Source organism: Manis javanica, chromosome 1 (genome assembly GCF_040802235.1).
Source record: "Manis javanica isolate MJ-LG chromosome 1, MJ_LKY, whole genome shotgun sequence".
Classification (NCBI taxonomy): Eukaryota; Metazoa; Chordata; class Mammalia; order Pholidota; family Manidae; genus Manis; species Manis javanica.
The window spans coordinates 100,154,979-100,181,063 of NC_133156.1; the positions used below are offsets into that span (position 1 = coordinate 100,154,979).

General features: G+C 38.0%; 1 protein-coding gene across 3 annotated transcripts in view; it reads right to left on the reverse strand.

Moving 5' to 3' along the window:
- NLN (neurolysin) overlaps positions 1 to 26,085 on the reverse strand; it is a 181,968-nt gene that overhangs the window by 108,099 nt on the left and 47,784 nt on the right. For 2 of the 3 annotated variants that reach the window (XM_073235642.1, XM_037026145.2), the window contains 2 exons: positions 21,554 to 21,813; positions 18,294 to 18,442 (listed from right to left, as the gene is read on the reverse strand). In XM_073235642.1, coding sequence (XP_073091743.1) covers positions 18,294 to 18,442; positions 21,554 to 21,785 — 381 coding nt within the window. In that variant the 5' untranslated portion in view covers positions 21,786 to 21,813. The remainder of the gene's footprint in view (positions 1 to 18,293; positions 18,443 to 21,553; positions 21,814 to 26,085) is intronic. The other variant, XM_037026144.2, reaches the window with a different exon arrangement.

Below are 26,085 nucleotides of genomic sequence, written 5' to 3' on the forward strand. Positions count from 1 at the left end.
TCGTGCAAATTATATATATATATATATACATAAAATTATATAACATATAACATAAAAATATCTAAAGATCAAGATGGGATCGTAGGTAAAAGGAATTACCATTATGATGCTGAATTTGGGACACAGTTTTTCATTTTACTTTTCTTTTTCTTTCATTCCTTCATTCATTCAATCATTCTTTTTTTTCCCATGGTTTTAAGGTACTGGTTCTTATATTTTAATTTGGTGCTAGGCCTTCATGGCTGATGGAGTAGGAGACTACATAATGCTTAAAAGCACCTCTACTTAATCCCATGACCAACTCATTTGCAATGTATATTACACTTGTATCAAAATGAAACCTTTTAATTTAAATTGCTAATTGGCTAAAACGAATTGGCAAGACCGAAGCCCACAGCTCCTAAAAAAAATTACAATAGGTACTTATATTTCTAAATTTAGCTTGTATAATTCAGACTTTATTGCACTAAAGAGTTCCTCTTCTGTACTTCTTAGTAGGCCACTGGAATAAAAATATTATATGCTTGATTGTTTTAACATGAAGACCCTGTACATTTTCTTACTAATATGGCTTAAAAGAGTGTGTATGAAACCTTTTTTTGATCTTTGCTGGCTTTTTAGCCAATAACTGAGAATTCCATCCATCTAGTCCTCTGTTGTCAGGATTAGACAACACCGAGACCTGTGACCATAGCTGTTGGCTTTTTATACTTGGATATTTTTTAGCTAAAGGGTTGAGGAAATCCTGGTTTCCATTTCTTTTTCATTTTTTCTTCTGGTAGAATTAAGGATACATTTAGTATGTTAACTTTTTTAACACAATATTTGCTATTTACAAATAAATATAAATACATCCGTTATAAAGATAAATTAAACCCATCATTAAACTTATGAAATAGAGAATCAGCACTGCTTCATTTACCTATGCACCAGGTAACCACTCTCCAGAATTTTGTTAGTTTCCCAAGTTTTATCACTTAAGTAAACACTGTTTAGCTTTGCTTCTTTTTGAGCTTTATGAAATGTCATGACGTATGCAGTTCTCTGCAACTTCTTTTCTTCTTTCACTCTTACTAAGATTCAGCCATGACACTGCACGTTGCTATAGATGATTTACCTCACTGGTATAAAATATTCTATTGTAAATGTAGTACAATTTATTGATCGATTTACTTGCTGATGGAAATCTGAGTTGTTTCAGTGTTTTACTATTTTTTTTTATTTTGGAATCATTAATATACAATTACATGAGCAACACTGTGGTTACTAGATTCCCCCCGATTATCAAGTCCCCACCACATATCCCATTAAAGTCACCATCCATCAGTGTAGTAAGATGCTATAGAATCACTACTTGTCTCCTCTGTGCTACATACTGCCTTCCCTGTGCACCACCCCTACATTATGTGTGCTAATTATAATGCCCCTTTTTTCTTTTATCCCTCCCTTCCCACCCATCCTCCACAGTCCCTTTCCCTTTGGGAACTGTTAGCCCATTCTTGAGTTCTGTGAGTCTGCTGTTATTTTGTTCCTTCAGTGTTTGCTTTGTTCTTATACTCCACAGATGAGTGAAATCATTAGATACTTGTCTTTCTCCACCTGGCTTATTTCACTGAACACAATACCCTCCAGCTCCATCCATGTTGTTGCAAATGGTAGGATTTGTTTTCTTCCTATGGCTGAATAACATTCCATTGTGTATATGTACTACCTCTTCTTTATCTATTCATCTAGTGATGGATGCTTAGGTTGCTTACATTTCATGGTTCTGTAAATAGTGCTGAGATAAACATACGGGTGCATTTGTCTTTTTTTAAAATTCATTTTATCATTAATCTACAATTACATGGGGAACATTATGTTTACTAGACTCCCCCCTTCACCAAGGCCCGCCAACAAACCCATTATAGTCACTGTCCATCAGCATAGTAAGATGCTGTAGAATCACTACTTGTCTTCTCTGTGTTCCACATTCCTCCCTATGCTCCCTCCATATTATACATGCTAATCAAAAGGCCCCTTTTTTTTCACGGCCCTTATCCTGACCTTTCCACCCATCCTCCCCAGTCCCTTTTCCTTTGGTAACTGTTAGTCCATTCTTGGGTTCTGTGATTTCGCTGCTGTTTTATTCCTTCAGTTTTTCTTTATTCTCATACTCCACAGATGAGTGAAATCATTTGGTCCTTGTCTTTCTCCACCTGGCTTATTTCACTGAGCATAATATCCTCTAGCTCCATCCATGTTGCTGCAAATGGTAGGATTTGTTTACTTCTTGTGGCTGAAAAATATTCCATTGTGTATACGTACCACATCTTCTTTACTCATTCATCTACTGATGGTCACTTAGGTTGCTTCCATTTCTTGACTATTGTAAATAGTGCTACAAAAACATAGGGGTGCATCTGTCTTTTTCAAACTGGGTTCCTGCATACTTAGGGTAAATTCCTAGAAGTGGAATTCCTGGGTCAAATGGTATTTCTATTTTGAGCTTTTTGAGGAACCTCCATACTGCTTTCCACAATGGTTGAACTAATTTACATTCCCGCGAACAGTATAGGAGGGTTCCCCTTTCTCCACAACCTCGACAACATTTGTTGTTGTTTGTTTTTGGATGGTTGTGATCCTTACTGGTGTGAGGTGATATCTCATTGTGGTTTTAATTTGCATTTCTCTGACGGCAAGCGATGTGGAGCATCTTTTCATGTGTCTGTTGGCCATCTGAATTTCTTCTTTGGAGAACTGTCTGTTCAGCTCCTCTGCCCATTTTTAATTGGATTATTTGCTTTTTGTTTGTTGAGGAGTGTGAGTTCTTTATATGTTTTCGATGTCAACCCTTTATCGGATCTGTCATTTATGAATATATTCTCCCATACTGTAGGGTACCTTTTTGGTCTATTGATGGTGTCCTTTGTGTACAGAAGCTTTTCAGCTTGATATAGTCCCACTTGTTCATTTTTGATTTTGTTTCCCTTGCCTGGAGGGATATATTCATGAAGAAGTTGTTCCTGTTTATGTCCAAGAGATTTTTGCCTATGATTTTTTCTAAGAGTTTTATGGTTTCATGACTTACATTCAGGAGGTTGATTGATTTCGAATTTACTTTTGTATATGGGGTTAGACAATGATCCGGTTTCAATCTCTTACATGTAGATGTCCAGTTTTGCCAGCACCACCTGTTGAAGAGACTGTCATTTTCCCATTGCATGTCCATGGCTCCTTTATTATATATTAATTGATGATATATGTTTGGGTTAATGTCTGGAGTGTCAATTTTGTTTCACTGTTCTGTATGTCTGTTCTTGTGCCAGTACCAAATTGTCTTGATTACTGTGGCTTTGTAGTAGAGCTTGAGATTGGGGAGCAAGATCTCCCCCACTTTATTCTTTCTTCTCAGGATTGTTTTGGCTATTCGGGGTCTTTTATGGTTCCATATGAATTTTAGAACTATTTGTTTCAGTTCGTTGAAGAATGCTGTTGGTAATTTGATAAGGATTGCATCAAATCTATATATTGCTTTGGGCAGGATGGCCATTTTAACGATATTAATTCTTCCTAGCCAAGAGCATGGGATAAGTTTCCATTTGTTAGTGTCCTCTTTAATTTCTCTTAAGAGTGTCTTATAGTTTTCAGGGAATAGGTCTTTCACTTCCTTGGTTAAGTTTATTCTAAGTATTTTATTCTTTTTGATGCAATTGTGAATGGAATTGTTTTCCTGATTTCTCTTTCTGTTAGTTCATTATTAGTGTATAGGAAAGTCACATTTCTGTGTGTTAACTTTGTATCCTGCAACTTTGCTGAATTCCGATATCAGTTCTAGTGGTTTCGGAGCAGAGTCTTCAGGGTTTTTTATGTTCAATATCATGTCATCTGCAAATAGTGACAGTTTAACTTCTTCTTTACCGATATGAATTTCTTGTATTTCTTTGTTTTGTCTGATTGCTGTAGCTAGGACCTCCAGTACTATGTTGAATAACAGTGGGGAGAGTGGGCATCCCTGTTTTGTTCCCGATCTCAGAGGAAAAACTTTCAGCTTCTCACTGTTCTGTATGATGTTGGCTGTGGGTTTATCATATATGGCCTTTATTATGTTGAGGTACTTGCCCTCTATACCCATTTTGTTGAGAGTTTTTATCATGAATGGATGTTGAATTTTGTCGAATGCTTTTTCAGCATCTATGGAACTGATCATGTGGTTTTTGTCTTTCTTTTTGTTAATGTGGTGGATGATGTTGATGGATTTTCGAATGTTGTACCATCCTTGCATCCCTGGGATGAATCCCACCTGGTCATGGTGTATGATACTTTTGATGTATTTTGAATTCAGTTTGCTAATATTTTGTTGAGTATTTTTGCATCTGCATTCGTCAGGGATATTGGTCTGTAATTTTCTTTTTTGGTGGGGTCTTTGCCTGGTTTTGGTATTAGGGTGATGTTGGCTTCATAGAATAAGTTTGGGAGTATTCCCTCCACTTCTATTTTTTGGAAAACTTTAAGGAGAATGGGTATTATATGTTCTCTGTATGTCTGATAAAATTCCAAGGTAAATCCATCTGGCCTGGGGGTTTTGTTCTTGGGTAGTTTTTTGATCACCGCTTCAATTTCTTTGCTGGTAATTGGTTTGTTTAACTTTTGTGTTTCTTCCTTGGTCAGTCTTGGAAGGTTGTATTTTTCTAGGAAGTTGTCCATTTCTCCTAGGTTTTCCAGCTTGATAGCATATAGGTTTTCATAGTATTCTCTAATAATTCTTTGTATTTCTGTGGGGTCTGTAGTGATGTTTCCCTTCTCATTTCTGATTCTGTTGATGTGTGTAGATTCTCTTTTTCTCTTAATAAGTCTGGCTAGAGGCTTATCTATTTTATTTTCTCAAAGAACCAGCTCTTGGTTTCATTGATTTTTTCTATTGTTTTATTCTTCTCAATTTTATTTATTTCTTCTCTGATCTTTAATATGTCCCTCCTTTTGTTGACTTTAGGCCTCATTTGCTCTTCTTTTTCCAATTTTGAAAATTGTGATGTTAGACTAATCATTTTGGTTTGTCCTTCCTTCTTTAAATATCCCTGGATTGCTATATACTTTCCTCTTAAGACTGCTTTCGCTCTGTCCCACAGTTGTGTCTTTGTGTTGTTGTTGTCATTTGTTTCCATATATTGCTTGATTTCTATTTTAATTTGGTCATTGATCCACTGATTATTTAGGAGGCATGAAATATCTTTTTCTATCCCTTGACTTTCAGTCTGTGCATGTCTTTGGGTTTGAGGTGAGTCTCTTGTAAGCAGCATATAGATGGGTCTTGTTTTTTTATCCATTCAGTGACTCTATGACTTTTGATTGGTGCATTCAGTCCGTTTACATTTAGGGTGATTATCGATAAGTATGTTCTTATTGCCATGGCAGTCTTTAGATTCATGGTTACCAAAGGATCAAGGTTAATTTCCTTACTATCCAAGAGTCTAACTTAACTCAGTTAGTATGCTGTACAAACACAATCTGAAGGTTCTGTTTTGTTTTTCCTCCTTTTTCTTCCTCCTCCATTCTTTATATATTAGGTATCATATTCTGTATTTCTGTCTATCCCTTAATTGACATTGGGACTGGTTAATTTAATTTTGCATTTGCTTAGTAATTAGTTGTTCTACTTTCTTTACTGTGGTTTTATTACCTCTGATGACAGTTATTTAACCTTAGGAACACTTCGACCTACAGCAGTACCTTCAAAATACACTGTAGGGATGGTTTGTGGGAGGTAAATTCTCTCAGCTTTTCCTTATCTGGAAATTGGTTAACCCCTCCTTCAAATTTAAAAGATCATCTTGCCGGATAAAGTAATCTTGGTTCCAGGCCCTTCTGCTTCATGGCATTAAATACATCATGCCACTCCATTTTGGCCTGTAAGGTTTCTGATGAGAAGTCTGATGTTAACCTGATGGGCTTTCCTTTGTATGTGATCTTACTTCTGTCTCTGGCTGCTTTCAACTGTCTGTCCTTATTCTTGATCTTTCCCATTTTAATTACTGTGTGTCTTGGGGTTGTCTTCCTTGTGTTGCGAGATCTGTGGATTTCCATGGCCTGAGAGACTATCTCCTTCCCCAGATTGGGGAAGTTTTCAACAACTACCTCCTCGAAGACACTTTCTATCCCTTTCTGTCTCTTTTCTTCTTCTGGTATCCCTATAATGTGAATATTGTTCCGTTTGGATTGGTCACACAGTTCTCTCAATATTCTTTCATTCTCAGAGATCCTTTTTTCTCTCTGTGCCTCAGTTTCTTTGTATTCCTCTTCTCTAGTTTCTATTTCATTTATCATCTCCTCCACCATATCCAACCTGCTTTTAATACCCTCCATCGTGCTCTTCAACGATTGGATCTCTGACCTGAATTCATTCCTGATTTCTTGGATGTCTTTCCTACCTCCATTAGCATGTTGGTGATTTTTATTTTGAACTCTCTTTCAGGAAGAGTCACGAGGTCCATATCATTTAAACCTATCTCGGGAGTTCTATTAATAATTTACTCTGGAACAGGTTTCTTTGGCGTTTAATATTTGTATATGGCGCCCTCTAGTGTCCAGAAACTCTATTCTGGAGCTGCTCAGCCCCTGAAGCAATGTGGGGGGTTGCAGGGGAGCTGTATTGGTGCCTGGTGGGAGGACAGAGCTGTTCCCCGCTACCTGGCTGCTGTGCCTGTCTCCACTGCCCGAACCAGTGGGCCGAGCACACAGGTATAAGCTTTTGTCCCAGAGCAGCCAGATATAGATCCCTGCTTTCCACAAGTGGCTGGAAACCCAGTCTCCCCAGGAACTCCGCCTGTCCCAGCCTTCCAACCCCATAATCAGAAGAGCATGTGAAAGCACCATGAAATGAAGGTTTGCACTCCCAGTGCAGATCTCCGGAGCGAGGTATTCAGGAGTCCCAAGCCTTCCAATCCCTCCCTGCTCTGTTTCTCTTCCTCCCGCCAGTGAGCTGGGGTGGGGGAAGGGCTTGGGTCCCACCAAGCTCCAGTCTGGTATGTTACCCTGTTCGGTGAGGTTTGCTCTTTTCTCCAGGTGTATGCAGTCTGGCACCGTCCTCTTTCCTGTTGCTCTCTCAGGATTAGTTGCATCAACTATATCTTCTAATTGTATCCAGTTTTAGGAGGAAGCCTCTGTCTCTCCTCTCACAATGCCATCATGTTTTCTCACATATGTCTTTTTGAAACTGGGTTTCTGTATTCTTAGGGTAAATTCCAAGAAATAGAATTTCTGGGTCAAATGACATTTGTATTTTTAGTTTTTTGAGGAACCTCCATACTGCTTTCCACAATGGTTGAACTAATTTACATTCCCACCAGCAGTGTAGGAGGGTTCCCCTTTCTCCACAGCCTTGCCAACACTTGCTGTTTTCTTTTGGATGGTGGCCATCCTAACTAGTATGAGGTGATATCTCATTGTGGTTTTAATTCACATTTCTCTGATGATTAGCGACGTAGAGGATCTTTTCATGAGCCTGTTGGCCATCTGAATTTCTTCTTTGGAGAACTATCTGTTCATATCATCTGCCCATTTTTTAATAGGGTTATTTACTTTTTGTTTGTTGAGGTGCATGAGCTCTTTGTATATTTTGGACGCCAACCCTTATTGGATATGTCATCTATGAATACATTCTCCCATACAGTAGGATGCCATTTTGTTCTACTGATGGTGTTCTTTACTTTATGGAAGTTTTTTAGTTTGATGTAGTCCCACTTTTCATTTTTGCTTTTGTTTCCATTGCCCATGGAGATAGTGTTTCAGAAGAAATTTTTCATGCTTATATTCGAGAGCATTTTGCCTATGTTTTCTTCTAAGAGTTTTATGGTTTCATGACTTACGTTCAGGTCTTTGATCCATTTCCAGTTAACTTTTATGTATGGAGTTAGACAGTAATCCAGTTTCATTCTGTTCCATGTAGCTGTCCAGTTTTGCCAACACCAGCTGTCGTATCTCCATTGTATATCCATGGCTCCTTTATCGTATATTAATTGACCATATATGCTTGGGTTAATATCCGGACTCTCTATTTTGTTCCACTGGTCTGTGGATGTGTTCTTGTGCCAGTACCAAACTGACTTGATTACTGTACCTTTGTAACAGAGCTTGAAGTTGGGAAGCGAGATCCCCCCTGCTTTATTCTTCCTTCTCAGGACTGCTTTGGGTATTTGGGGTCTTTTGTTATTCCAAATGAATGTCAGAACTATTTGTTCCCAGTTAGTTGAAGAATGCTGTTGGTTTGATAGGGATTGCATTGAATCTGTAGATGGTTTAGGCAGGATGACCATTTTGACAATATTAATTCTTCCTAGCCAAGAGCATGGGATGAATTTCCATTTATTAGTGTCCTCTTTAATTTCTCTTAAGAGTATCTTGTAGTTTTCAGAGTACAGGTCTTTCACTCCCTCAGTTAGGTTTATTCCCAGGTATTTTATTCTTTTTGATGCAATTGGAAATGGAATTGTTTTCCTGATTTCTCATTCTGCTAGTTCATCGTTACTGTATAGGAATGCAACAGATTTTTGTGTATTAATTTCATATCCTGCAACTTTGCTGAATTCAGATATTAGTTCTCGTAGTTTTAGAGTGGAGTCCTTAGGGATTTTTATGTACAATATGTCATCTTCAAACAGTGTCAGTTTGGCCTCTTCCTTACCAATCTGGATGGATTTTATTTCTTTGTGTTGTCTTATTGCCATGGTTAGGATCTCCAGTGCTATGCTGAATAAAAGCGGGGAGAGTTGGCATCCTTGTCTTGTTCTCAATCTTAAAGGAAAAGTGTTCAGATTCTTGCTGTTGAGTATAACGTTGGCTGTGGGGTTGTCATATATGGTCTTTATTATGTTGAGGTACTTGCCCTGTATACCCATTTTGTTGAGAATTTTTATTATGAATGGATGTTTAATTTTGTCAAATCCTGTTTCAGCATCTATGGAGATGACCAAATGGTTTTTGTCCTTCTTTTTGTTGATGTGGTGGATGATATTAATGGATTTTCGAATGTTGCATCATCTTTGCATCCCTGAGATGAATCCCACTTGATCATGGTGTATGATCCTCTTGATATTTTTGAATTCAGTTTGCTAATATATATACACACACACACTTGGTATCAGTAATCTACAATTACATGAGCAACATTATGTTTACTAGACTCCCCCCATCTCCATGTTGCCCCCACAAACCCCATTACAGTCACTGTCCATCAGCATAGTGTGATGCTGTAGAATCACTACTTGTCTTCTCTGTGTTTTACAGGCCTCCCCATGCCCCTCCAACTAGATTATACATTCTAATCATAATTACCCCTTTGTTTCCCCTGCCCCCATTTCCACCTATCCTCCTCAGCCCCTAACCCTTTGGTAACTGTTAGTCCATTCTTGGGTTCTGTGAGTCTGCTGCTGTTTTGCTGCTTCAGTTTTTGCTTTGTTCTTATACTCCACAGATGAGTGAAATCATTTGATACTTGTCTTTCTCTGCCGGGCTTATTTCACCGAGCATAATACCCTCTAGCTCCATGCATGTTGTTATAAATGGTAGAATTTGTTTTCTTCTTATGGCTGAATAATATTCCATTGTGTATATGGACCACATCTTCTTAATCCATTAATCCACTGATGGACACTTAGGTTGCTTCCATTTCTTGGCTATTGTAAACAGTGCTGTGATAAACACAGGGGTGCATTTGTCTTTTTCAAACTGGGTTGCTGCATTCTTAGGGTAAATTCCTAGGAGTGGAATTCCTGGGTCAAATGGTATTTCTTTTTGGAGTTTTTTTGAGGAAACTCCATACTGCTTTCCACAATGGTTGAACTAATTTGCATTCCCGCCAGCAGTGTAGGAGGGTTCCCCTTCCTCCACAACCTTGCCAACATTTGTTGTTGTCTGTCTTTTGGATGGTAGCCATCCTTACTGGTGTGAGGTGATATCTCATTTTGGTTTTAATTCGCATTTCTCTGATAACTAGTGATGTGGAGCATCTTTTCATGTGTCTGTTGACCATTTGAATTTCTACTTTGGAGAACTGTCATGAGCTCTTCACATATTTTGGATGTCAAGACTTTATTGGATCTGTCATTTATGAATATATTCTCCCATACTGTAGGATGCCTTTTTGTTGTCTTGGGGGTGTCCTTTGCTGTACAATAGCTTTTCAGCTTGATATAGTCCCACTTTTTCATTTTTGCTTTTGTTTCTCTTCCCTGGGAGATACATTCATGAAGAAGTTGTTCATGTTTATGTCGAAGAGATTTTTGCGTATATTTTTTTCTAAGAGATTTATGGTTTCATGACTTATATTCAGGTCTTTGATCCATTTCGAATTTACTCTTATGTAGGGGGTTAGACAATGTTCTGTAGATGTCTGTTAGGTCCATCTGTTCTAGTGTGTTGTTCAGTGCCTCTGTGTCCTTATTTTCTGTCTTGTTGATCTGTCCTTTGGAGTTTGTGGTGTGTTGAAGTCTCCTAGAATGAATATATTGCATTCTATTTCCTCCTTTAATTGTGTTAGTGTTTGTTTCACATATGTTGGTGCTCCTCTATTGAGTGATTATATATATTTATAATGGCTATATCCTTTTGTCGGACTGACCCCTTTATCATTATGTAATGTCTTTCTTTATCTCTTGTTAGTGTGTTTGTTTTGAAGTCTATTTTGTCTGATACAAGTACTGCAACACCTGCTTTTTTCTCCCTATTGTTTGCATAAAGTATCTTTTTTCATCCCTTGACTTTTAGTCTGTGTATGTCTTTGGGTTTGAGGTGAGTCTCTTGTAAGCAGTATATAGATGGGTCTTACTTTTTTATCCATTCTGTTACTCTGTGTCTTTTGATTGGTGCATTCAGTCCATATACATTTAGTGTGATTATTGAAAGATATGTACTTATTGCCATTGCAGGGTTGATTGGTGGTTACCAAAGGTTCAAGCGTAGCTTCTTTACTATCTAACCGTCTAACTTAACTCACTTATTAAGTTATTATAAACACAGTCTGATGATTCTTTATTTCTGTCCCTTCTTCCTCCTCCTCCTCAATTCCTTATATGTTAGGTGTTTTATTCTGTAGTCTTCTGTGTTTCCTTTGACTGCTTTTGTGAGTAGTTGATTTTATTTTTTCCCTTTAGTTAGTATTTGGTTGGTCTGCTTTCTTTGCTGTTATTTTATTTTCTCTGGTGACATCTATTTATCCTTAGGAATGCTTCCATCTAGAGCAGTCCCTCCAAAATACCCTGTAGAGGTGGTTTGTGGGAGGCAAATTCCCTCAACTTTTGCTTGTGTGGGAATTGTTTAATCCCTCCTTTATATTTAAATGGTAATCATGCTGGATACAGTATTCTTGGTTCAAGGCCCGTCTGTTTCATTGCATTAAATATATCATGCCATTCTCTTCTGGCCTGTAAGGTTTCTTTTGAGAAGTCTGATGATAGCCTGATGGGTTTTCCTTTGTAGGTGACCCTTTTTCTCTCTCTGGCTGCCTTTAATACTCTATCCTTGTCTTTGATCTTTGCCATTTTAATTGTTATATGTCTTGGTGTTGTCCTCTTTTGGTCTCTTGTGTTGGGAGATCTGTGGGCTTCCATGGTCTTAGAGACTATTTCCTCCCCCAGTTTGGGGAAGTTTTCAGTAATGATTTATTCAAAGACACTTTCTATCCCTTTTTCTGTCTCTTCTTCTTCTGGTACCCCTATAATGCAAATATTGTTCCATTTGGATTGGTCACATAGTTCTCTTAATATTCTTTCATTCCTGGAGATCCTTTTATCTCTCTCTGCCTCAGCTTCTCTGTATTCCCATTCTCTGGCTTCTATTCCATTAACGGCCTCTTGCACCTCATCCATTCTGCTCTTAAGTCCTTCCAGAGATTGTCTTATGTCTGCATTCTCCCTCCTGACCTGATCCCTTAGCTCTTGCATATTTCTCTGCCATTCCCTCAGCATGGTTGTGACCTTTTTTTTGATTCTTTTTCAGGAAGACTGGTTATATCTATCTTCCCAGGCCCTGTCTTGGGAGTTGTCTGGGAAATTCTGGACTGGACCAAATTCTTCTGCCTTTTCATGGTGATAAAGTTGGTCGTAGGCTGGTGGTGCAGTACCAGCTGGGCGAACAAAGTCCCTTCCTGCTTGCTGGTTGCCTTACCCTTCTCTGATGCCTGTGTCAGTTATCTGCACACCGGGAGCAGCATCTGGATTAATCCCTAGCCACCATGGGCAGGGCAGCCAGAGCCCTGTGGGGACAGTTAGGGCCGCCAGGTGTGCTGTCCTGTGAGAACAGTGCCCCTTTGCACCTTTCCCCGGCCTCCTCTGTCTGTGCCCAGCAGCTGCGCACTGGCAGCATCTTCTTGGTTCAGCCCTGGTGGCTGTGCACTGAGAGGAGACTCTGGGAAGCTGCTGTGGGCACAGCCGCTCTCCGGCTGCTTGGTTGCTGTGGTGGGGCCGCACTGGCCCAGGTAACTGATGGGTGCTTATCACCTTGCGGGCCTTCAGGGCTGCCCAGCCACCCATGGGGCTGAGGTGCCTGAAGTTCCTCAGGATTCCCAGCCTGCTGGGCTGAGTGTGCCAGGACTATTCCATCCAGCTGTGAAGCCCATGTCCTTTTAAGACTTTCAAAAAGCACTCGCTTTTTTTTGTACCACGGGAGCCGGCTGTGGGGACCCGCTTGCAGATTTTACTTCTTTGTTTCCCTAATAGCCAGCACACCATGCAATGTGTGTCTTTGTTCCTTGTGTGGATTACTAGGGCTGGTTATTTAGCAGTCCTGTGCTTCCACTCCCTCCCTACTCTACTTTCCTTCTGCCAGTGAGCTGGGGTGGGGGGAGTGCTCGGGTCCCGCTTGGTCACGGCTTGTATCTTACCCCCTTCATGAGATGCTGAGTTCTTGCAGATGTAGATGTAGCCTGGCTGTTGTACTGTATCCTCTGGTCTGTCTTTTAGGTGTAGTTGTATTTGTTGTATTTTCAAAAATACATATGGTTATGGAGGAGATTTCCACTGCCCTACTCACACTGTCATCTTGGCTCCTCCGGTTTGGTAATATTTTGTTGAGTATTTTTGCATCTATGTTTATCAGGGATATTACTCTGTAGTTTGCTTTTCTGCAGTTTCTTTGCCTGGTTTGGTATTAGAGTGATGCTGGCCTCATAGAATGAGATTGGAAGTATTCCATCCTCTTGTATTTTTTGGAAAACTTTAAGGAGAATAGGTATTATGTCTTCTCTAAATGCCTGATAAAATTCAGTGATGAGTTCATCCAGTCCAGGGGTTTTGTTCTTGGGTAGTTTTTTAATTACCTACTCAGTTTCATTGCTGGTAATTGGTCTGTTTAGATTTTCTGTTTCTTCCTTGGTCAGTCTTTTAAGGTTGTATTTTTCTAGAAAGTTGTACATTTCTCCTAGGTTATCCAGTTTGTTAGCAAATAGATTTTCATAGTATTCTCTAATAATTCTTTGTATTTCTGTGGTGTCTGTCATGATTTTTCCTTTCTCATTTCTGATTCTGTTTATGTGTGTAGATTCTCTTTTTCTCTTAGTAAATTTGGCTAGGGGTTTATATATTTTGTTTATTTTCTCAAAGAACCAGCTCTTGCTTTCATTAATTTTTTCTATTGTTTCATTCTTGTCAATGTTATTTATTTCTCTTATCTTTCCTTCTGACTTTGGGCCTCACTTTTCTTTTTCCAGTTTCAATAATTATGAATTTAGACTATTCATTTGGGTTGTTCTTCCTCCTTTAGATAGGCCTGGATTGCTATATTCTTTACTCTCAGAACTGCCTTCTCTGTGTCCCACAGAAGTTGGTGCATTGTTCTGTTGTTGTCATTTGTCTACATATTTTGCTTGATCTCTATTTTGATTTGTTCATTGATCCATTGATTATTTAGAAGCATGTTGTTAAGCCTCCATGTGTTTGTGAGCCTTTTTGTTTTCTTTGTACAATTTATTTCTAATTTTATAACTTTGTGATCTGAGATGTTGGTAGACTTCAATCTTTTTGAATTTACTGAGGTTCTTTTTGTGGCCTAGTATGAGGTCTATTCTGGAAAATGTTCCATGTGCACTTGAGAAGAATGTGTATCTGGTTGCTTTTGGATGTAGAGTTCTGTAGATGTCTATTAGGTCCATCTGTTCTAGTGTGTTGTTCAGTGCCTCTTTGTCCTTACTTATTTTCTGCCTGGTTGATCTGACCTTTGGAGTGAGTGGAGTGTTGAAGTCTCCTGAAATGAATGCATTGCATTCTATTTCTTCCTTTAGTTCTGTTAGTATTTGTTTCACATATGCTGGTGCTCCTGTGTTGGGTGCATAGATATCTATAATGTTTATATCCTCTTGTTGGAGTGACCCCTTTATCATTATGCAATGTCCTTCTTTGTCTCTTGTTACTTTCTTTGTTTTGAAGTCTATTTTGTCTGATACAAGTATTGCAACACCTGCTTTTTTCTCCCTATTGTTTGCATGAAATATCTCTTTCCATCTCTTCACTTTTAGTCAGTGTATGTCTTTGGGCTTAAAATGAGTCTCTTATAGGCAGCATATAGATGGGTCTTGCTTTTTTATCCATTCTATTACTGTGTTTTACTATTACAGATAATGTTGCTGTGAACATTTGTCCAATTTCAGCTGAGGATAGGCTAAGTTACAGAGAATGTGAGAAACAGCTTCATAATATTATATTTCTCTCCAAATTAATTATTAGTATAATTTTTTAATCAGTTTACACTTCTACCAGCAGTGCACAAACATTCCCACTGATACTAGCCATTGTCAGACTTCTTAATTTTTGCCAGTCTGGTATGTGGAAAATGGTATCTTATTGTGTTCTTCATTTCCACATTCCTGATTACTAATGAGGTTTAACATCTTTACATATGTTTAATTGCCATTTGTATCTCTTGTGAAATATCTTTTCAAGTCATCTGCCTATTTTTCTATTGGGATGTTTGTCTTTTTTATTGTTTGTAGTTCTTTATATATGTTCCAGGTAGTATCATTTTGCTAGTTTCATATTAGTATTAGAGTAGTTTTTAGTATAAGTGTTTTTTCACGTTATTTATTTTAATGTGCTGATATTTATCAGGTTTATATTTTATAATTAGCACTTTTGGTGTCTTCTTTAGGAAATACTTCCCTGCTTTTACACAAAAATATTTTTATGTCTTAAAGATATATTTCTATACATCTATAAACTCTCAGAAGCTTTAAAGTTTAGGTTTTAAGACTTTAATGTATTAGGAACTGTTTTCCAGTTTGGTTGTGAGAAAGAGATAAAATTTTTTTTCCTACATGGATAGTCCAGGTCCTAGTACAAATTCCTGAAGGCCTGTCACCAACTGTTTCTTTTGTTTGATGATCGTTCACAAAATATTTACAGCAGACACTCTGCCAGAGGTGCAAAATAGAATCACGTATGATACCTCCATCCCTTGAGGGACATAAAGTCTACATGATTTCTGGAAAGCACTTATCAGCCCCTCTCTGTGGATCTTGGTAAGTTAATATTTCTAAGCCTCGGTTTCTCCACTTACAAAATGGAACTCTTCACCAGATTGGTGTAAAAGTTAAGTAGATAATTATATCAATATACAATGTAAAGCAGTGTTACTAGCCATACAATGGGAAGGAGGCAGGAAGACCACAGCACTGGTTACTCTTATGCTCTACTATAATTTTATCCACCCATTGGATGGATGGAAAACTTTTCAAGGTTTGGAAACTTAACTGCAAATTAGCTGATACCCTTAGGCTGACATGTGGCATCCTTTAAATCTGAGTAGATCATAGTGACCATGAAAGCAATGTAGTATAGTGGAAGTAATCCTACATGACTTCTGAGACAGATCATTAAAACAGAGTACAGCTTCTGAATAGTTTATTGGAACACCCATGTTGGAGCCTCGAGTCTCCATAAAAGAAGTCCTACCACCCAGATGCTGCCATCCTGACAGGAGGTCCAAATTAGCCCATATAAAGCTATGACCCTGAGATGACATGGAGAAGGAGATCCTGGCTAACCTCTACATGCTTCGGCTCCAGCTTCTACTCAGCGAAACCACATGCAAGACCCCAAGCCAGAAATGCCCAAGTGATTCCTTCCTGAATTCCTGATCCACAGAAACTGAGAGAAAAGAAAATAATTGTTGGTAATTTCCACGACTAAATTTTTGCATTAATATGTTTATACATCGCTAGATAACTGGAACCCTTATTGAGCACAGATTTTGCATAATGAAGTGTGAAAAGTAATTTCATGTTTCTATTAATTAATCCTAAGTGAAAAATAACAAGAGAGCTAAAAAAAATTTATATCTAATTAGGATAATATTTGATTATTGTCTATATTGGTCTTATCTGGAGATCTCAGTGTGATTCCAAGCACCCTCATTTTAGTAGAACATGCCTAAAACTGCTGACTTCATATAAATTTTAGACCCTTTTATCCAGCTTAATGAAGGCTTTCTGTGTTATATCAGGGTTGCCCTATTTTGCCTGCAGTATTACAGAGAAAAATAAATACAATATTTAGATATACTTAACTTTGTCTTTTAGGTATGAGTGGGATGAGGTTTACCATTTATTAAAGTGTCCAAATCTAGCAGAAAATTGGTATTTCTAGATTTTAAAAAATATTGCCTAAATAAGCATAATTATTTGTCAAGGAAGGTGTTTAAAGATCACTAAATCTACCAAATAAACTCCAATACATAAACACCATAGTTATTTTTTATCATTCTGATGTAGCCTTAATAGACATAAAAGTCCCTAAAAATTTCACTCAATAATCCATATGTAATGGAGTAATCACTCCTTTGTAAAGAGGAAAAAGTATGGAACCAAATTTGAAACTATTGTATATTATTACAATAAGACCCTGAAGTGAATGAGTCCTAACAAACAAATCTGATGAACATGCTAGTGTTCATAAGGTCTACTCTCTATTCTACTCTATAGGCAGCAATTTATTAACAAATTTAATGTGATCAGTCCCCAATTTATACACATGAAATTTTAAAGTATAGCAAAGAAATCCAAAGCAACCAACCTCCCATATCCTGGTAACATTTGTAAGAATCAGAGAAGGTAGGATAGTAATAAAAACATTAGCCTTGATTAAATAACTTTAAGATTACAATACCTTTTTGAGGCTAGAAAATCCCAAATGAGAACTTAGAAGTGAGGATGAAAACAGAGTTAATCAAAGGAAATTATAAAATCTGGGCAAAAATTCCAAAATACATTTATAATATACAGCTGGAAAGGAAATTACTTTGGGATGAAATAAAAATAAGAGACAATAAAGACCATGATTTGAATCACACAGAATAATACTGGGATCAAAGGAAGAAAAGAGAATAATTTAACTAATAAAGAATAATCATAGAGTTATTTTAATTTATTTTTATAGTACCAAACAGGAACAATTATGAACCACATAGATGAATATAAATTATAGGGTGAAAAATGCTTTCCTGACATGTGTGAATAGATAGCATGTACATGCTAATGTGTCTAAATAAAGTAATGTACATGTCATATGTCTAAATAAAGTCTTGATTATATACTCTATAGTGAATTTCAAATAAAACATTTGAAATAAAACTTTTATTTCAACTCTTGTCATAATTTGTTAAAAGGAATGACATTTTTGAAATTTTGCATAGAGACATGCAAAATAAAACAAAAATTCCTAGAACTGCTAAACATTGGTTGACTTCCAAATTGCTGAGTGCCATGAAAATAAAATTCAAAGCAAAGACATGATGAAAATGGTATGAAACAAATTAACATTAGTGATGAAAAGATCAAAAACATTCAAAGCAGACCCACCTAGAACATTCATTATCCATAATTTTCGTTAGTCCTGGAAAATGTAAGGATGACAGACAGGAATGACAGGCGTGCAGCATCAACACTATGTCATCAATATTATGTCTGAAACTGCATGATATTTACAGATAAACAACTCAACTCCACTTGCCTCTAGTCGATCTGATCTAATATAAATTTTGCAATACTTTGAAAATTCAAAGAGGTTTTAACATTGCATTGTTAAATTCACGATGATTAGAAAGCCTTAGATTGACAGATATATACTCTCACACTTGGTCTTCAATTTTAAATGCAATTAGCAACTCAACATAAACCTAAGTGGTATAATACAATATCTTGTAACACTATGCTATGCTCATTTCTATAATGAGGAAAAAAATCTAAGGTCATTTAAGGGCTTTTAATCCTTCATAAAGATTTTTACTTTTTTACATAGACTTTTTCTTTTAGAGGGGCTTATAATGCCATTTACCTGTAAATGTACAATTCTCAGAAATACATCATCTCTCATGCTCATCTCAATATCAAAACGAGAAAGTCTTTTGTCTGCTTCTGTACTTGCTGCCCGTACGTCCTTGTCAGAGGAGACATGCTGGGGAAAGTCTAGCATGGTTCGTTCCACTGGTAATAGAGAAAAAAACTATAAGGTCATCAAATCAGTATTAAGAAAAACATCTCCTACTTAGATGAATGATTATCCCAACATAAGTTCTTCCTTTTATATTTTCTGTAAAGGTTCCTAAGGCTGTCAAACATAGGACTTGGTTGTTTCAGTGGCATTATTAAGAACAATAAGGGTATGCACTGAGCACCAGAAGTATGTTTAGGGTATAATTTATTAACTGGGAATGTAGAAAGATAAAGCAGTTCTTACACTGAGACATTTTACAGTCTGGTGGTTGGTGAGTAGGGAAGAGTATGGGAAAAGATAAAAAAACAGAGCAGTTTAGTTGCCAAGTGAATGGGATAGTAACTCACAGGCAGCGACATCAAGGGCTGCAGTGCTATGTAATGCCTTGTGGAGAAGGTAGGACCTTAGAGGATGGGCAGGGCAAGAGGAGAGCCCAGCAGGGGACTGAAGAAGCACAGATTATATGCATGAGGACTGGCAGCCAGAGGATGTTTAAGAATCAAGCAGACTGATTCAGTTTGTTTACAACAGTTTACTGCAGAGCTCCTTAGAGAATCTAATCAAAGTTAGGAACCCTCCCCCAAATGCAAACATTCATACAAACATAAAACCTTCCATACAACTTCAGAAGATTCCCAGAAATTCCAGCGAACACAGCCAGTAAACCGCTGAATATTGGGGCTATTACTCTGAGGTAACAGTGGTAATGTCATCTGTTCTAATTTTCACATATTAAAGTTGGTCCTGGGCTTTTCATACATTTGTATTTTGACTTTAATTGAACAAAAATCTGATGTCAGTGAAAGAACCCATACTATAGGGAAAAAAAAGTTATGCTGTGACAATGAATATATTTTTATTTTCTTATCATTAGTACTTTGAAGCTATTGTAAATAGGTGGAACTTACACATGTAATATATGGCAGACATGTAAAATTCCTTTACATACCAAAAATTGTCCAGTTAAACAAGCTACCCCACTTATATAAGTTCCCTTAAAACAATGTAACAAAGGTGAAAAAGAGAAAGCCACAAATATCTGGATAAATTCATAACATGTATTTAAAAAGTGAAATTAGATATTCTTTTAGGATTTTATCTATATACAATTTTATGTTCCTTCGTTAAAATAAGGATGGAACAGAAGATTTAAAATTTATTACATGAAACACTTGTTTAAGTGATAAATATGGTTAAAATTTGTATTTACCTAAAAAAATTAGTTTAAAAGACACTAAAAAGTAATCAAAATTGCTCAAGAACTTAAATGAGCAGAATAAAACTGCAGGACCCTAAAATTGGAAACATATTCTTAAATACACAATAATACTGAAAACCATTTCCTTTCCTACTTTGCCACAAAGACCTGGAACCAGAGGTATGCTGTCATTGCCAAACTATAAACAATGTTGATATCCAGGACCTGACATGAGACAAATGGGGTTTTAGCAGGTCTATCAGGAAGCAGAATGAATTCTGAGAACATATACAGATAAGAGAAAGCCTAAACTTAAACATTTTTTTAATTTTTAATTTTGGTATCGTTAATGTACAATTTTGAACAACATTATGGTTACTAGACTCCCACTATTATCAAGTCCCCCCCACATACCTCATTACAGTCACTGTCCATCAGCGTAGTAAGATGCTATAGAATCATTATTTGTCTTCTCTGTTTATACTGCCTTTCCCGTTAAACTCAAACATTTTTATGATTAACCCACAAAGATAAACTCAAGGGACAGCAAGAACAAATATCAAAAAACCAGAAGTATATTTAAAAGATGTAGTACTGTGGAAAAAACAGAATTAAGACAACTTTTCTTTAAAGATTTTATTTTTTTTCCCCCACTGATTTTCATACCTGTTGAAAGCATAAGTTACCAGGCTCACACACATCTGACCATAATTGAATGAAGAAGACGTGAGTATTTGAACAAAGGAGATGTATTTGAAATTGCCTGCTGGGAAAGCTCCGTTGAAGGGGACAACCCCATCCCTTTCACTTTTTACTCAACTAGATCTTTTTTATTCAAGAGTATAAATTTAAGACTCATTGCAAGATTAAGTGATCATTAATGAGAGTGAAGCAGTTGGTAGTTAAGAGGCAGAAACTGAAACCGAAATGCAAAGCTAAGAGAAGGGAACCAAATTAGGGTGGGACATTGGGTAGGGAACTCTCAGTGTTGAGGGGCTGGTGCGGGTAAAGAGATGACTAGGTTATTAGGACTGGGCAGGATTCTGGATAACTGTTCACATTCTAGAATACATACAAATGTTTATGATATCAGGTTCTATAAACAGCCCATGTTCCTATGATAGATAGCCAGTTGTTTAGCTATAATTATCCTACAAATTATATCTAACCCTTAGAGGTAACTCGGATGAAACTTCATTCCTTGTAACTCCAAGAGTCTAATACTTATATTATTTTATATATGTATATATTATATATATATATATTATTATAAAAAGAATATATTTTCGGTGTAGGGAATATGGAAAATAGAGAAAAGCAAAAAAATTAAGTCAATAGTAAACATCCAAGATATTAGCCATTATTAAAATTTGTGTATTTTCTTCTGATTTTCTTTCTCTGTCATTTTTTTTAATGTTATTGAATACTGCTCCTAAACATTAATTTAATGGCTACATAGTGTTACACAGGGTGCATATATCCTAATTTATTTAGCCATTCTATTGGTTGACCCTTAAGGGTTGTTTCCAAGCTTTTGTTATGACAGGGTACCTGTTTACATGTAAATTTATCCACAATTTTTCCAGTATCTGATTATTTCCTTAGATTAAATGCCTAGTTGTGGAATTACTAGGCTAGGGTATCAACTTCTTAAAAGTTTTGAAATATATTGACAAAATTCTCTCCAGAAAGCAGTTGCAATGAGAGTATACACTTCATAGCAATTTTCCCAACATACTAAAAATTTTTATCTTAGGTAATTTAATTCTAAGCAATTAATTAATCATTATGTAAAAATCAATTATCTTGTAAAATTGGAAAACAGATTGTCCAGACAGAAAGCATTAAATGGCTTGTGTTACCCACAAAATGAAATATTGATGGGCTTTTGCATCCTACTCACCTATATACTTCACTTCTACATCTGCCAGTGCCTGCAAACAGTTCTCGTAAGTTACTTCCTCAATGTCAAGCATTCCAATAGCATCATACACCTGTTTGGTCTGCACAATGAGCTCCTCAGTTCTTGTTTTAATTTGCTCTGGTGAAAGATCCCATCTTAAAACATTTCTGCCTGCCCCAGTATAAGAAGACATTGCCTGAAGAGGAGACATCATTTCCTTTCCTAAAGTCATTCTGAATGAAATCTTGGAACCACCAACTCTAAAAAGAATCCGAAAAATAATAAAAATTAGGCATTTCCATTGGTCCAATAACAATATCCAAATGTGTATTATTTAATAAAATTTTAAATTAAAAACTTTTTAATAAATTTGAGCAAATTTCTTTCAGGTAAACACATATACATAAAACTAAATGCTCTTGAATTTCCTTTTTTTATTGTGTAAAGTTAGGTGTCAAAGATACAATAACTGTACTATACAGATTAAACCAGTAATCTTTCTTATTTAAATGTTTTCCTTATGATGACATATTGAACAACAATTAAAAATTTTTTAACAAAATTTCATGTTGTAATCAACTATGGCAATTTGAATTTAAGACTTGGAAAATGAACTCTGGTATAGCTATGGCAGAATCCTAAAAGATAAAAAAAAAGACAAATTAAGAAGAATAATACCAGTCATTCATCCCCTTAAAGCACTCAAACTAATAATGGATGCCATGTGTGCGTGTATAATATATATTTACATATATAATTACATATATAATTTTAGAACTTAAAAATAAAAATGTTGTAATTAGTAGCTAACATTTATTGCATATTCAGGCACTGTACTAAATGCTTTCTATTTTTAAACTCAGTCCTCACAACTCCATTATGAGACAGATACTGTGTTAATTCTCATTTTACCGAAGAGGAAACTAAAACAGAGACATTAAGTAACTTACCCAAGGTCACATGGCTGATTAAATGGTGGGAGCTAGGATTAAAAACTAGATAGAGATCCAGAACACACACCCTTAACTATGGTAAACTACACTGCTATTTTCTTACAAGGCCCCAAAACAACCTTATGACGTTGGCAGAGCATTATACCTTTTTAGCAGAAGATGCTATTGAGCCTGAAAGAGGCTAAGTATTTGTTTAAGGTCATTTGCTAAACAAATATTTATGAGTATTTACTGTGTCTAGTCATTGTGATAGGCACTGAGGTTAAAAAGGCAAATGGACTGGGACCCCACTATTATAATATAGAAGAGAAGACAAATTGACAAACAGGCAGTTATATGATACTGAGGTGAGAGCTATGACAGGGTTAAGCAGAGGGAATCTGAAGACCACAGAAGGAACTGTTCTGGGAAGATTTCCTAGAAGGAGCAATATGCAGAAATTATCCAAAGGCTTAAAGCTTTAAGGAGAGAGAATTCTGAAAAGCTAAGTAGGAACCAGAGAATGAAGAGCTTTGGGAATCGTTAGAGCCCACCTTATTCCGAAGGCAAGGAGGGAACCCTGGAAGAGTCTTAATCAGGTGAGAGATGAGATTAAGGTATACATTTTAGAGAAATCACTCAAACCAAATGAATTGAAAGGCTTGGAAAGAGAGATCATACTAGAGAGAAGCTATTATTATAATTGGGGGATATTATGGCTTAATGAACTAGGAAATAGGGAAAACTGGAGTGAGTTAGAAGATATTCGGGCAGTAGATCAATGTGACTTCGTACTGAATGGATGTGGCAGGGAGATGAGTCAAGGATGAACTCCAGGTTTCTGTCTTGGAACTGGACGGACAGATGGTGGCACCATCACTAATACAGAATTTAGGAGAGGAAGGAGTGTTTTGGTGGAAAAAGAGGAATTCAGTTTTGGACATGCTAAGTGTGAAGGGGCTGTGGCACATGTAAATGGAATTCATTAATATAACAGTAACTGGAGTGGTAGGGTTTTGTTGAACTGGCCCAAGGGGGTTTCAGAGTGAGAACAGAAAAACTGAACCCTGAAAGGAAGGAGCGACACACAGCAGCAATTCACCGGAGAATTCCGCTTTATTAGGGAAAGGTGCTGGGTTATATAGGAAGGGGCATGAGGTGATTGAGGTGTTACTTCTAAGGGGCTGGTGGCTACTGGCCAGGTGCTGGGATTGGGAGGGGGGTGAGAGGTGATTGGGCTTCAGGTGGTGCTGGAGGGAACCGAGGCCCCGGAAGAGAAGCAGGAAGTTTGCCATCTTATGGGTGGGGGCCCTTCATTCCCCCCTTTCTCCTCTATGGGGTTGTGGACGTTGCTTTCTCTCTGCTTCCTGCTGAACGGAGGTGGAGAAGGGAGTGAGGGCTTGAGGATTGGGAGGAAAGGGTTGATAGGACTCCCCACAGTAAGGACGAGTAGATGTGGACTTCTTCAGGTTGGAAATCAATGAAGGTTCCCTGTAACCATAGGTGGAGGACTTGTTGATTCCAATGGTACCAAGAGGATACAGGTGCCAGAAGCCAGGCGTCTGTGGCCAGTGTTTCCAGGAACTGTTTCCAGCGGGGAGAGGGGTCCATCTCAGTTTGTAGTGATGAGGTTACGTGAGGGTGAGGGAGCTTCTGTGGCTAAAAGCTGGTAGTTCCTGAGTAAAAGCTGGTTGAAAGTTTGATTAGAGATTTTATCGACTTGGGATTTGATAAACTTTACTATACAAGGCAAGAAAAGAGACAGGCGAGAAGAATGATTATTATAGGGCCTGCAATGGGCCACAGCCAGGTGAGGAAGGGGTTTGTTAGTATTGAAGAGAATGGGTTAGAATTGGAAGCAGAGTGGAGGCTGGAGGAGGCAAGGTCGGTGAGTTTGGTGATGTCAGTTTCTACAATGCCAGATTAGTTGATGTAATAGCAGCACTCTTCTAGAAGGAAGACGCAGGTGCTGCCCTTTTTGGCGGTAAGCAGATCTAAGGCCCGCCGGTTTTGAAGGGTCACCTTAGCTAGCGAAGTGACCTGTCTTTGGAGAGAGGCCAGGGAATCGGCAGTGGATGTCAGGGCTCCCTCAAGTTTGGTGTCGAGATCTCTAACTGCCCATAGAGAGTGACCCAAGGCTCCCCCTGAAAATCCTGCTCCAATGGCTGAGGTGGCTAGGGAAATACTGGCCCTGCTTCTGGCCTGCCTTCCCCTACTTGCTGATGTGGAGGCAATGGAGAACAAAGAACATCCTATTTACGCATTCCATGACCAACTGACGGAGCTTAATGAAGGAGTGTCGGGGTGAGGAGGATAATGGTTCTTCAGGGGGGGCCCTTGCTGAGGTTGTATAGGGGTCTTGCCAACAGGGAGAAGTTAGGGATCCATGCTCTAAAATACCCAGCCAGGCCTAGAAAGGAAAGAATTTCTGTCTTGGTTTTGGGAACGGGCAGGTCAGAGAGGAGTCGTTTTCTGTCTAAGGTAATGGACTTTCTTGGTTGAGATAGAAGGAATCCGAGGTAAGTGACAGAAGGGGAAGAGATTTGAGCTTTGACGGGGGATACCCAGTAACCTCTGGAAGCTAGAAGGTTAAGTAGGGAGGCAGTGAGAAGTTGAGACTGTTCCCATGAGGGACTGCAGAGTAGAATATCGTCCATGTATTGTAATAAGGTGGACTCGGAGTGATCATGATGAAACTGTTTGAGGTCCTGGGCTAGGACCTGTCCAAAAATATGGGGACTATCTCAGAAGCCTTGAGGCAAAACTGTCCAAGTGAGTTGTTCAGAATGTCTTGTGTATGGGTCCGTCCAGGTGAAGGCGAAAAAATCTTGGGAGGAGGGGTCCAGAGGGATAGAAAAAAATGCGTCCTTGAGATCTAGGACTGATAAGTGGGAGGCCGAGGCAGGGATCTGCGATAAAAGGGTGTATGGATTTGGAACTAAGGGATGGATAGGAATGATGGCCATGTTAATGAGGCGGAGATCTTGGACTAGGCGGAAAGATCCGTTGGTTTTTTAAACAGCTAACATGGGGGTGTTAAATGGGGAGTGAATGGGTCTGAGATAATTTTTGTTTAAAAGATCTTGAATGATGGGTTGAAGGCCTATGAGGGCTGAAGAGGTTAGGGGGTATTGGGCCTGACAGATATACTGAGAGGAGTCACGTAATTTGATAGAGGCTGGGGGACATAGGGCCAAGGAGGGGCTTGTAATGTCCCAAACTTTGGGATTTACAGGGTGTATGAGGGCAGAACCGGAGCTTTCATTGGGTAGAGGGAGGTCGTTGGCTATGAGGGCCATCAGAAAGGGAGTACTGGGGGCTGTGGGAGTGGATATAGTTATGGAAACATGGAGGAGAGAAAGGATGTCCCATCCTAGTAAAGGGATGGGGCACTGGGGCATAACCAGGAAGGAGTGGGAGAAAGGTATGGGATTGTCTTGGATTGTACATAAAAGGGGGGAGGGTTAGGGAAAATCTGTTAATCTCCTACCCCAACTATAGGAGTAATGGCTGGCGTGGTAGGGCCCCGGTATTCTCGCAAGACTGAGAAGGTGGCTCCTGTATCTAGGAGGAAGGAGATGGGGCGACTGTCTACTATTA